General features: G+C 44.3%; 1 protein-coding gene across 7 annotated transcripts in view; it reads left to right on the forward strand.

The window, feature by feature from the left end:
• The window catches only part of LOC309808678 (synaptotagmin-9), a 388,309-nt gene that overhangs the window by 218,412 nt on the left and 155,974 nt on the right, over positions 1 to 13,923 (forward strand). For 2 of the 7 annotated variants that reach the window (XM_082629234.1, XM_082629230.1), the window contains one exon: positions 11,889 to 13,229. The exons of the other annotated variants lie outside the window; for them this stretch is intronic. In XM_082629234.1, coding sequence (XP_082485360.1) covers positions 11,889 to 12,679 — 791 coding nt within the window. In that variant the 3' untranslated portion in view covers positions 12,680 to 13,229. Of the gene's footprint in view, positions 1 to 11,888; positions 13,230 to 13,923 lie in introns of those variants that run through there. 7 annotated transcript variants of the gene reach the window in all.

Here is a 13,923-nt window from a genome sequence, read left to right on the forward strand (position 1 = left end):
CCATGGGACAGGCTGCCAAGTGAGGTTCCTTGGCTTCACACAGGGAAGAATTCAGGAGTGAGCCATAGTAAAATGAAAGCAGGTTTATTGAGAGATACACATTCCATAGACAGAATGTGGTCTGTCTCAGAAGGTGAGTGCAGCCCCGAAATATGGGGTGGTTAGTTTTTACAGGCTGGGTAATTTCATAGGCTAATGAATGGGAGGATTTTTCCAATTATTTTGGGGAATGGATGGAGATTTCCAGGAATTGGGCCATCACCCACTTTTTGGTCTTTCATGATCATCCTCAGAACTGTCATGGTGCCTGTGGGTGTCATTTAACATATGCTAATGTAGTACAATGAGCGTATAATGGGGCTCAAGGCCTACTGGACGTTGAATCTTCTGCCATCTTGGGCCTAGTTGGGTCTAACCAGTTTTTGTTGTATCCTCAGTGTCATTCTTTTAAAGGTTGTGCCCTCCCCCCTTCCCTTCTGTCTCACAACCTTGAGTCTGGTTTATCACTCCACTCCCACAACTGAATCAGTTACCTGACCTCTCTTTTTCTGTTTTTTGAGTCTATGCCCATTTTTTCATTCCCATCACTATTTAGATTTTTCTCATCTGGATTGTACTTACAGACTCTCCACCTGTCTCCTTGTTTCCCCCCCTCCCCCACCTCTACCCCCCAGTTCATTCTCTACTAATATGCAGACCGCTCTTTTTAAAACATAACTCTGATTGAGTTACTTCCCTATGGAGGGACAAGTCTCAGCAAGTCTGGAGAGTATTCCTATTAAATAAGGGAAAAAATATTAAAAAGATTAAAATAAGTGATATTTATATATGAATTCACTCTGAGGCCTTGGGCCAAATTCTATCCTAATTGCTTGTCTGCAAGTCTGCCTAAGGGCTAAACCACAGATTTTCATTCTCTGGTTTGCACAATGTCAGTGTCTCTGTTAAATAATTTGCATCTTGGCTGGACTCAAAAGTTTTTAATTTGTTTCCTATCCTTCCTCAACCTTTTACTCCTGCTAATTATCTCTTCTCAAGAGAAGTACAGCAGGGAGTTTTAACTTATCCTTTTACTCAGACACTGTAAGTGTATTTTCCCCAAATTCCAAAAGAGGAGAAATTTATAAAAATTACAGTATATCCACCTGAATAAACTGTACAACATCCAGGCTAAACCCCTTGTTCTACAGCTGGAAAAGCTAAGGCTTGATTGATAAGGAACTTTCAGGGAGTCACAGAGGGAAGCAGAGATGGATCTCGGACCACTCAGGTCTCTGACTCCCAGTCCCAGGTTCTGGCTACAAAGGGATAGGAGAAGCCAAAGGGACCGCACAGGGGTGGAAATTCTGTGTTCCCCCCCGGACTGTGTTTCCCTGATCAAAACCATCTAACACTCTTGTTTTGCTATTTCTTCAAGGATTCTGCATTAGAAAAGAGGAGTAGAAAGAGAAAGAAGAATGTTTGTATTAGTTTCTCCTGTATTTTAAATGAACATTTTCTCACTGATGAGACATTGAATGCCTTGTTCTTAGCCATAGTTTCTCGTAGCTGGGCTGCAAGCCTGCTAACTTTCTTCCCAGGAGGATGGGCAGCCTGAGAGCTTCCCAGTCAGGACAGATATCTTAGCACCCTGTGAATAGGCCCCAGGGAGTCCATTATCCTCATCTCTCCCTCTCTAGGCACACCCAGGCTCACCCCTTCCCACCATGTGCACACACCCATCCACCATGTTCCTGGGGCTGGCTGGGAGTGTCCTGGCTGGCCCTGCCTTCCAGCTCAGATGAGCTCAGAGGCCCCCTTAGCTAGATGATCTATCCAGGTAACTTATCCAAACTTTTTTTTTTTAACTTGGAAAATGGAGATTAAGATATCTACCGCTTAGGCTTATTATAAGACGTAGATAAATTAATGCAAATAAGTACCTATCACAGTACCAAGCATATTATATGTATTTGTAGATATTTATTCATTTCTTGAGATTTTGGGCTTGTTCCTCAATAGGGAACAGCTTCTGAGCTTCTCTTGTGGCCCATGGGACCCCCACTCTTTCCCATTAAATATATCTGTGATCACATACAAGCTTAAATCCTTGTTCATTCATCCTCTGTGATCACCAGAGTATGTGGGAAGAGCAGAGCATTCACATGAGACAGATTTGGCTGGTAAGACTGAGAAAAGGCGTACCGAGCCCTAGCAGAGATGGATCTTGGTAAGCAGGGAAGTCCACTCTTCTCTTTTCTGCACCACAGCCCATAGCCCCCAAAGCTCAGCATGGAGAGGGATCCTTCTGTTAGCTGCTCCTGAAATGCAGATGAAGGACCTTGAGTGCCATGCCGAGATATTTGAAACTTATTCTAAGGCTCCCAGCTGGCCCAGGCTTCTCTGCTTTTCCTAGGGGTTTGGCTTCTATAACCCAGGCCAACCAGAATGAAGTTGACCCAGAGGCCACAGGGAAGCAATCCCCCAGTCTGGCAAAGCAGGCCAGTAGGGTAACATGGTGGCAAATGATGGACGAGAGATTTCCATAATGATGCCCAAAACTCGGCCGCTGTACACTGGTGCCGAATCAAATCTTGGGGACAGAATTCTGGGTGAAGTAGAAAAGAATAGGTTTATTGCTTTGCCAGGCAAAGGGGACATTGTGGACTCATGCCCTGAAAAACTGTGTGTCTTAACACGAGGAGTTTTATAGCAGTGGTTCAAGGGTGGGGTTGCTGATAAGGATCAGGGTGTGTGAAGGGCCTGCACTCCTTTAATCTGGCCTCAGGTGGTCTCCTGATGAGCTTCTTAAGGTTATCAAACTTCTCTGTGACGTTCTCTTGAATGAAGAATGTAACATCTTCCATTTTTGGGGGGTTTTAGTTCTGCAGAAGAGCTCAAAGATACTGTTATGTGTATCCCTTGAGGTGGAACCAGGACCCTGCCCCAAGGCTGCAGTATTGTTTCTTGACTGCTCCTCCCTTGTCTCTGAGTCCCCTTCCTTCCCTGATTAGCAGCTGTTCGAATCTGGCCTTTGGAACTCAGGGAAGGTCATGGAGGCTGGAGTCTATTCCCTACAAACAAGAAACAGGGGACACAGAAAGACTTCCGTGCCCAGGAGCCCCACAGGGTTCTACTCATTTCAATAGCTTGTCCCAAAGTCTGGCCCTGGCCATGGTGTGGGCCAGGCAAGGCCTCTGGGAGCAGCCACTGATGACATGACTGCTGAAAGGACTGATTTCCCAGAACTTGGCTCTCCCCAACCCCACTCCTACCTGCCCTATGTTTCCTTGGTAACAATGTTGTGTCACATCTTTAAATGAAATAATGCATTTGAAAGTATCATAAAAGCTTTAAGGTGCTTTACAAATTATTATTACTTAAGACAGATCTGTGATCAGAACTCTGGATGTGCAGCACTATTTAAACCCTAGAAAAACATCTGCTTGAATGAACCTCTTTTCCTTATTTATTCAATACATATTTATTGAACCACAGAGCTCTCAGTAAGGCAGTAGAGTACAACAGTAAACTGGAAGACAAAGGCTCTGCTTTTGTGGAGCTTATAGTCTAATGGGGGAGAAGGACGATACAGTAGTAAGTAAAACAGATAACATAATTACAGAACATGGTAAGTGATATAAAGAAAATAAGAGAGATGCTGCAGTAGATCATTTTAAATTTAGGTACAGTGGTCGCAGGTAGTCTCTTAAGGAGATAAGATTGAAACTGAGCTTTGAAGGATGAGTAAGAGCAGACCATGGGAGGATCAAGGAAAAGAACACTCCAGGCAGAAAGAATTGCAAGTGCAAGAGTCCTGAGGCAGAAGCAAACTTGACAGCTCCCAGAACAGCAAGAAAGCCAATGTAATCAGTGCACAGTGAGGCAAGATTGTGGGGGAGGGTTGGGGAGAAAGTGGAGGATCAAGTCCCAGAGACAGGGAGGGGCCAAACGATGTAGGTGCTTTAAGCCAAATTAGGATTTTATTCCAAGAGTGGTGGGAAAAAAGGGTTAGCAGGTCAGTCACATAATTCATGTTTTTAAACAGATCACTCCTACTGCTTTGTGGAGAACATTCTATAGCAAAGCAAGAGTAAAATCAGAGAGACAAATTAGGGACTATGGTAGTAGTCCAGGCAAAAGGTGAGGATTCACGGCGTGCAGGGGAAGAGGAGGAGGAGGAAGTGGGAAGAGGAGGATATATAAATATATTGAGCATTTTAATTTAAGTATAACATCATAAGTTAAAGGTAAGTTTACTACCAGAACTTGCTAGTGTGGGAAGATGGAAGGAAATGAATCAAGAATGACTTCTAGAGAAGAAATTTGATTGATGATTCTGGCTTGAAATGGGAAGAAGAGGAAGGAAGTTTGGGGGATAAAAGCAAGAGTTCTGCTTTGGACAGGTGAAGTTTGAAGATAGCCAATAAGGAACACTGACTAGATGAATGAGTTTGGGGCTAAGTAGACATCCAGATAGGATGTCATTCCAGGTACAAGTTTGAATTTCATCATTATTCAGAACTTACATGCTATTCAGAGCCATGGGAAAGAATGAAGTGAGTTGGAAAGTGATCATAGATAGCGAAATAAAAAGGTCTGAGGATAGAACACTTAAAGATGGATGGTGATAAGGAACCAGCCATGAATTCCAAGATTAAAAAAATCCAGAACAATAGGAGGACAAACAAAAGCAGGGGTGTTCCAGAATCACGAGGAGAAAGAGTTTCAGGGAGAGGTAGCAATCAAGTAATCAAAGCTTACTGAGAAGTTGATTAGGTTGAAGACTGAGAATTGACCCTTAGATTTTACAACATGGTGGTTGTTGGTGACCTTGACAAAAACTGATCCAGTGTGAGTGGGGCAGGGGAACTTAGACTTGTGGAGAACTAGAGCTGATTAGAGTGGCTTAAGGGATAATTGGAGGTGAGAAACTTCCTCTCTCAAGGAGTTTTATTATAAAGTGGAATCAAAAAATGGGGCCACACTGGATTCTAGCATGATCCTACAGCCTGCTTGTTTACAGAGGAGAATGATCCAGTTGGGAGGAAGAGACTGTTGAGCAGGAGAGAGGAGATAATTTCAGGTGCTAAGTCCTTGACTTGGTGAGAGGGATGAGATCCACTGCAAAAGTAAAGAGAGCAGGAGGGACGCAGAGAGTATGGGATCGGGTGCAATTGGTTAATAGATTGGGTGGTTGGAGAACTCACTCATTCAGCAAATACTGGCCTGCTGTGTGCCAGATGCTATCCTAGGGGCAAGACATACAGCACTGAATGAAATGGATAAGGCAAAGCTCATGCCCTCGTGGAGTTTATACTCTATTGAGGGGAGTTGAGCAATAAATATGTTAACAGATTAATTTATAATATGTCAGATAGAAGGTAAGCACTGTGGAGAACAGTGAGCTAGGGTAAGGGAGATATGGAGAGCTGGAGGATGGGCCACCATTTTTAATAGGGTGGTCAGAGAAGACCTTAATGATCAGGGAGCATTTGGGAGCAGACCTAAAGGGAGCGAGGGAGGAAGTCATGTAGATATCTTCAGGAAGATGGTTCCAAGCAGAGGGAACAAAATGTGCCAAATTCCTGAGGCAGGAGCGTGCTTGGCATAATTTGAGGAACCGCAGGGAGGCCAGTGTAGCTGCACAAAATGATCAAAGTAGGGGAGTTGCAGGAGACAAGGCAAGGAAGCAGTGGGCAGACAGTCCCAGATGGCCTGGAAGGTAGAGATGTGAGCTTTACTCTGAGTCAGATGGGAAGTCCCTGGTGAGTTTTGAGCAGACATGTGACATGATCTGACTTAATTTTTCAAGGATGCTTCGGCTGCTGTGAGGAATGGTCTCTGGGGTCAAGGATAGAAGTCTGGCCACCACGTAGAAGGCTATTGCAGTAATCCATACCAGAGATGATGTTGTTCTCTGATTGCTTCTGTTTTCTCAGTGAAATCAGAGGCAAGATCTTCCTAGGCGAGTGAGAAGGGTATGATGGACCCTTGAGGAGACAAGAGAAACTATGATCATTGTGGGTGGTGAATTGATTAAGGAACTGTGATAGGATTGCTGGCAGTCACAAGCCGTTTGCCAAATGCTTACTGACCTCAACCCCTGGGACTTCTCTGGCTGTGCATGTCTTGTTTGTTTGTTTGCTTTAATCGAAGTATAATTGATTTACAATGTTGTGCCAGTCTCTGCCGTACAGCAAAGTGACTCAGTTTTACACATATATACATTCTTTATTTAATATTCTTTTCCATTATGGTTTATCCCAGGAGATTGGATATAGTTCCCTGTGCTATGGCTGTGCATCTTTCTTCCTTGTGTCCACTTTCTCTCCCATCACCCTGCTTCTTGTCCTCTGACTCTAGTTGGCCTCCAGTTGGCCTGGAGAACCCACGCATTTATTAAGAACAAAATGACAACCCACTGGCCCTTCTAGCTTCTGATATCAAAGCTTTTAGAAGGATTTGTGGGAGACTTTCAGAGTGCTCAGTTCTTCTTGAGAGACTGTTATACACCCAACTGTCACTCCACCACCTTACCCTACAGCAGTCAGTGAGGGAGACCCAGAGAGTTCCCATGCTTTTATTAAGACTCTTCTCTCCTACTTGTGATAGAGATTTGAGGGAGAAACACAAGGTTCTTCATGCTTCTAGTAAGGCCACCACTCCCTGCCTCTGTGACACTGCTCACCTCATGATAGACTGTCTAACAGGGCAGTCCCAACAAGCAGCTCATAATTAGAACTGATGACCCACTTTTCCTAAAATGATGAGTAGCTCTCATCTCATCTTGACCCACATCCCTCTTTAACTTGGTCACCATGACAATTCCAAGACTCTAAGGTCTTCTTGAAGATAGTATATGTAAGGGCCATGTGGAAATGGCTTATACCACTTCTGTCTACATTTCATTAGACAGGATATAGGTCAATGGGTGCAGCTTACATACAAAGGAGACTGCGAATGTGTGACTAAGGAAGAGGAAAATGAAACGGCATTTGATGAACATAGACATTGTCTCTGTGGTGACACAAAGATCAAGGGGGAAGACATTTTCTCCCTTGATCTTTACTGATCAATACTGCCATGCTACAGAAAGGTCAGGTAAGATACGGACATAAAAGGTCTGAGTTTTCCTACCACTGGCATTTTTCACAGAACTAGAACAAAAAATTTCACAATTTGTATGGAAAGACAACAGACCCCGAATAGCCAAAGCAATCTTGAGAACGAAAAACGGAGCTAGAGGAATCAGGCTCCCTGACTTCAGACTATACTACAAAGCTACAGTAATCAAGACAGTGTAGTACTAGCACAAAAACAGAAAGATAGGTCAATGGAACAGGACAGAGAGCCCAGAGATAAACCCACGCACATATGGTCACATTATCTTTGATAAAGGAGGCAGGAATGTACAGTGGAGAAAGGACAGCCTCTTCAATAAGTGGTGCTGGGAAACCTGGACAGGTACATGTAAAAGTATGAGATTAGATCACTCCCTAACACCATACACAAAAATAAGCTCAAGATGGATTAAAGACCTAAATGTAAGGCCAGAAACTATCAAACTCTTAGAGGAAAATATAGGCAGAACACTCTATGACATAAATCACAGCAAGATCCTTTTTGACCCACCTCCTAGAGAAATGGAAATAAAAACAAAAATAAACAAATGGGACCTAATGAAACTTCAAAGCTTTTGCACAGCAAAGGAAACCATAAACAAGACCAAAAGACAGCCCTCAGAATGGTAGAAAATATTTGCAAATGAAGCAACTGACAAAGGATTAATCTCCAAAATTTATAAGCAGCTCATGCAGCTCAATAACAAAAATCAAACAACCCAATCCAAAAATAGGCAGAAGACCTAAATAGACATTTCTCCAAAGAAGATATACAGACTGCCAACAAACACATGAAAGAATGCTCAACATCATTAATCATTAGAGAAATGCAAATCAAAACTACAATGAGATATCATCTCACACCAGTCAGAATGGCCATCATCAAAAAATCTAGAAACAATAAATGCTGGAGAAGGTGTGGAGAAAAGGGAACACTCTTGCGCTGCTGGTGGGAATGTGAATTGGTACAGCCACTATGGAGAACAGTATGGAGGTTCCTTAAAAAGCTACAAATAGAACTACCATATGACCCAGCAATCCCACTACTGGGCATATACCCTGAGAAAACCATAATTCAAAAAGAGTCATGTACCAAAATGTTCATTGCAGCTCTATTTACAATAGCCCGGAGATGGAAACAACCTAAGTGTCCATCATCGGATGAATGGATAAAGAAGATGTGGCACATATATACAATGGAATATTACTCAGCCATAAAAAGAAACGAAACTGAGCTATTTGTAATGAGGTGGATGGACCTAGAGTCTGTCATACAGAGTGAAGTAAGTCAGAAAGAGAAAGACAAATACCGTATGCTAACACATATATATGGAATTTAAGAAAAAAAATGTCATGAAGAACCTAGGGGTAAGACAGGAATAAAGACACAGACCTACTAGAGAATGGACTTGAGGATATGGGGAGGGGGAAGGATAAGCTGTGACAAAGAGTGAGAGAGGTATGGACATATATACACTACCAAACGTAAAATAGGTAGCTAGTGGGAAGCAGCCGCATAGCACAGGGAGATCTGCTCGGTGCTTTGTGACCACCTAGAGGGGTGGGATAGGGAGGGTGGGAGGGAGGGAGATGCAAGAGGGAAGAGATATGGGAACATATGTATAGTATAACTGATTCACTTTGTTATGAAGCAGAAACTAACACATCATTGTAAAGCAATTATACTCCAATAAAGATGTTAAAAAAAAAAAAGTCTGAGTTTTCAGTTAGGAAGTCCCTGGTCACATTTTTTTTTTTTTTTTTTCGGTACCCGGGACTCTCACTGTTGTGGCCTCTCCCGTTGTGGAGCACAGGCTCCCGACGCGCAGGCTCAGCGGCCATGGCTCATGGGCCCAGCCACTCCGCGGCATGTGGGATCTTCCTGGACCGGGGCACGAACCCGTGTCCCCTGCATCGGCAGGTGAACTCTCAACCACTGTGCCACCAGGGAAGCCCTCTGATCACATTTTAAAAGGTTGTTTCTGTGAAGTTATGGTGAAGTGAAAGAATGGGAGGTGAAGAAATGGATGCAGAGAGTATAAACTATTCTGTAAGAGATTCTAGTTCTATAAAATTATAGAAAGAGTGAAGTAAGTAGAAAAGAGTGCCTAACTGTGGGAGAATTGATGTTTCCAAACTAATAAAATAGTAGTGAAGGAGAAATCTGAGATAATAGAAAGGGGATCATTCATGGAGGAAATCTAGAAGAAGCCAGGAAAGGATGAGATGGGTGCAGATGAAAGTATTAGTCTTACACAGGAGGAATGACATGGCTTCTTTTAAGATGTGTGGGAGGGGGGCTTCCCTGGTGGCACAGTGGTTAAGAATCCGCCTGCCAATGCAGGGGACACGAGTTCAAGCCCTGGTCCTGGAAGATTCCATATGCTGTGGAGCAACTAAGCCTGTGTGCCACAGGTACTGAGCCCGCTAGCCACAACTACTGAAGCCCACGCGCCTAGAGCCCATGCTCTGCAACAAGAGAAGCCACCGCAATGCGAAGCCTGCACACTGCAACGAAAGAGTAGCCCCCACTCATCGCAACTAGAGAAAGCCCGCGTGCAGCAGCAAAGACCCAAGGCAGCCAAAAATAAATAAATAAATAAATAAATAAAAGATGTGTGGGAGGGTAGAAAGGGCAGGAGTTGAAGAAAAGTCTATAAGTGAGGAACAGGAAGTGGAGGGAGTTCACATCTAATGGTATTTATTTTTGCAAAGGAGTTATTATGAGGCACTGATGGGCTAGTTTTGGGGCAGGAGGTGGGATTTAAGGTAGGTGCCGTGTGGAAGATGGGCTGAGCACAGGGAGTAGTACAGTAGTTAGGGCTCAGCTGAGGTTGGAGTTCCCTTAGTATAATGACACCAATATGCACCATTGTGAGGTTTTCTCCACCAACACACAACTCTCAAGGGCAGGCAGCACTTTGAACTGATCCAGGATCAGGGTCAAAGAAGGAAGGGTTTTTGTTTTTTGGGGTTTTTTAATTAATTAATTAATTAATTAGGCTGTGTCGGGTCTTAGTTGCAGCATGCGGGATCTTTGTTGTGGCATTGTTTGAGGCACGAGGGCTTTTTGTTGCTGCGCGCCAGCTTCTCTCTAGTTGTGGCAGAGATCGCGCAGGCTCTCTGGTTGTGGCACACGGGTTTAGTTGCCCCACGGCACATGGGTTTAGTTGCCCTGCGGCATGTGGGATCTTAGTTCCCCAACTAGGGAGCGACCCCACGTCCCCTGCATTGGAAGGCGGATTCTTAACCACTGGACCACCAGGGAAGTCCCAAGGAAGGGTTTTTGTATGAAGGTGAGAGAGTAGTAGTCGAACTAGCAGTGAGGAGCTAGAAAAATGTAGGCCCCTTCTTTTTACTTCATCTTCTTCCACCTAGTTTAGACCTTTATCATCCTGTTTGGATTATAGAAATACCCTCTGAATTGGTTTCCCTGATTTTAGTCTCTTCCCCCTGTATCCATCGTACACATGACTGCCAGCTTAATTAATCTTATAGAACAACCTTGACCATGTTTCAGTCTTGTTCAAAAACTTCAGTAGCTCCCTAACTCCCTACAGAATTAAATTCATATTCCTTAGCTCCACCCTCAAGGTTCCAGGCACAGAGCTGGTTTCAATTTACTGCTTTGTTTTATGCATCTAGTTTTATACACAAAGTATTTGGCTGGTATTGGGTGAAACTCTATACTACTTTACTAACGCTAATCTTGGAGGACTTTCCCAAATGTGGTTTTGTTAATTGTTGGGAAAGTTTTTCCCACCCATCTCAGAATGTCCTTCAAGGTGTCTTTCAAGGGCTAATTCAAATGCAGATTCTCTCCTGTGTCACATGATATGTCTCTTCTCTGTCCTTTTTGAAAAAAATTCATTTTAAGCTTTATATTCGAGATAGTCATGTACCTATTAAGCCAGAACCATGCCTAATTTATCATTGCACTCAGTCCATTGTAGCCCCAGCTCATAACACCTAGCTCAGTATCTTGCTTTTTGTAGGTATCCAAAGTCAGCTGACTAAAGGCACGCATGCATTCATGAATAAATGAGTAAAGGCATGAATAGAACCCTTATAATGAATGGTCTAGTAGGGTTAAGAACCAGAATCCTTCACTAGAAGGTCATCTCCTCAAGGTGTAGGGTTGATATTATAATTTTATTTTATTTTATTTTATTTTTGCGGTACGCGGGCCTCTCAATATTGTGGCCTCTCCCGTTGCGGAGCACAGGCTCCGGACGCGCAGGCTCAGCAGCCATGGCTCACGGGCCCAGCTGCTCCACGGCATGTGGGATCCTCCCGGATCAGGGCACAAACCCGTGTCCCCTGCATCGGCAGGCGGACTCTCAACTACTGCGCCACCAGGGAAGCCCATGATATTATACTTTTTATCTTTAGTACTTAGCACTGTTCTGGGAGAGTACTGTAAGCTAAGTATACGGCAGATACCCAGTAAAATCTTGGCAAACAGAATTGAATTAGGTGGTTCCATACCCTAGTCATTCTCAGCGTGTCAACCTCAAGTGCTCTAGAGAGTGAACAGAGCCTCTGACACAGCAAATGGTTGTTTATATCCTGATTTGATTATTGTGACTAATGCTCTTATAACTGGACGGCAACTCACTTAACAGAGACCCAATTATTCATTAAAGTCTTTGATTCATTGAATCCTACAATCAGTTATGATTGTAATTTTATTCTAGACACTGAAGGAAAAAAAAAGCAATCTGTGAGAAAAGCAGACATCTCGTGTTTATAAAGTAACCTTCCCCTTTTCTCCTGTTTGGCCAGGCTGTGACAACATGCTGATGGGCATAAAGTCTCTGAAAATAGTGAAGAAGACAATGGACACAGATGGCTCTTGGATGAAAGATGCTGTCAGAGACTCTCCAAAAGTTTATTTCTTAATTGGATCCAGAAACAACACTGTCTGGGAATTTGCCAGCATACGGGCATTCATGGGAGATAGCATCAAGCCAGCCCCCCGGAAGCTGATCCTAACACATTCCTGGCAGGGGACAGGCCAAGTGATCTACAAAGGTTTCCTATTTTTTCACAGCCAAGGGACTCCCAATGAGATCATCAAATATAACCTGCAGAAGAGGACTGTGGAAGATCGGATGCTGCTCTTGGGAGGGGCAGGCAGAGCCCTGGCCTACCCGCACTCCCCCTCGACTTACATTGACCTGGCTGTGGATGAGCACGGGCTCTGGGCCATCCACTCAGGGCCAAGCATCCATGGCCATTTGGTTCTCACGAAAATTGAGCCTGACACACTGGGAGTGGAACACTCATGGGACACTCCATGCAGAAGTCAGGATGCTGAAGCCTCATTCCTCTTGTGTGGTGTCCTCTACGTGGTCTACAGTTCTGGTGGCCTCAGCCCGCATCGCATCACTTGTGTCTATGATCCGCTGGGCGCTGTCATTGAGGAGAATCTGCCCAACGTGTTCTTCCCCAGGCGGTCAAGAAGTCACTCCATGATCCATTACAACCCTAGAGATAAGCAGCTCTATGCCTGGAATGATGGAAACCAGATCATTTACAAACTCCAGACAAAGAGAAAGCAGCCTCTGCAGTGATGCGTTGCAGCCACGAGGGAGAGCGCCGGGGACGCTGCTCTCCAGGAGACGGAAGCCACAGCCCCTTTGCAATATAGCATCCCTCTAATCACACACAGGGATAGGGGCTGGAAGTGGGAATGCACACGCATCCTTTTCCAGATGGTACTGCCTTCAGTATCTTCCAAGAGCGTAGATGAGAGTCTGTCATTCAGGAATTTTCAACAACTTCCATTACCCATCCAAACCTCCTGGAGCTCAAGGCCTCCCACATTCCGATCCAGCTTACTTCCAGCCTTTTCTTTTACTAGCATTTACTCTAACTCTCCCCGCCCCCGCCCTCCCAGCCATTAGAAATGTAAGCCACCCCCTAATACTCCTGGCTTCTCTCCCCTCTGGCCTTTGCTCAAATCTCTTTCCTCTTTCACAAATGCCTACTGATATTCTTCCATTCTTCACTGCCCAAATAAAGTACTATTTCTTATTGATGTTTAATCTCGGTTTCCCCTGGTTCTGCCCCTCCACCAAGCCAGGTGGATGTAATAATAAAGTGAAAACATTACCATTTGAATACCAGTTTCCAGTTACAAAGTGTCTGCACCTATGTTCCAAGTCATCTCACCCTTATGAGATAGGCAGGACAAGTCTTTATAGATGAGGAGGGTTCAGGTGAGCCATTCAAAGTACCAAAGCTACAAAATGAAAGAGCTAGAAAATACTGCAAACCCCATAATCTTTCCATTGTCCAAGGAAGCATCAAATATATATGTTTGTTCGCCCAACCTTCTCTAAGCAATATGTTAATCATCTCAGCCTAAAAATAATGGTCTGCCCCTTTAGCTAGTTGCATGTCCACACAAGACCCTCCTCTAGGCCTTTCAAAAGCTGCTTCCTCTAGAAAACCAGCCTAAGGGTGAGGACCCCACCTCTGTTCTTATCTTGCCTTACCTTCCTTCCCTTGCTTTTCTCATCTTGTTGAAATACAATAAAACTGACACTAAGCAAATAAACCTCATCAGGCTCTATTTGCCTACATGCCCTCCGCATAAAAGTTTCTGGGAGTTCTGCCCCTGCTTGGGTTTACTGTGAACAATCCCCAACGCACTGAGGCCCTCGGTAAGTATTCTGGAATCTGGATGGAAGCCAGATAGCAGGCAAGGGACTCCCTGCCACAGCAGGAGTGCCTTGTGGCACAGGGGACAGAGGGCAGCTGTGCCCATCCAGAGGGGCTTCTTCAAGCTCTTTCCCACGCGTTTGTCCACTGC

This window comes from Mesoplodon mirus, assembly GCF_964341445.2.
Source record: "Mesoplodon mirus genome assembly, chromosome: 7".
NCBI classification, from domain to species: Eukaryota; Metazoa; Chordata; class Mammalia; order Artiodactyla; family Ziphiidae; genus Mesoplodon; species Mesoplodon mirus.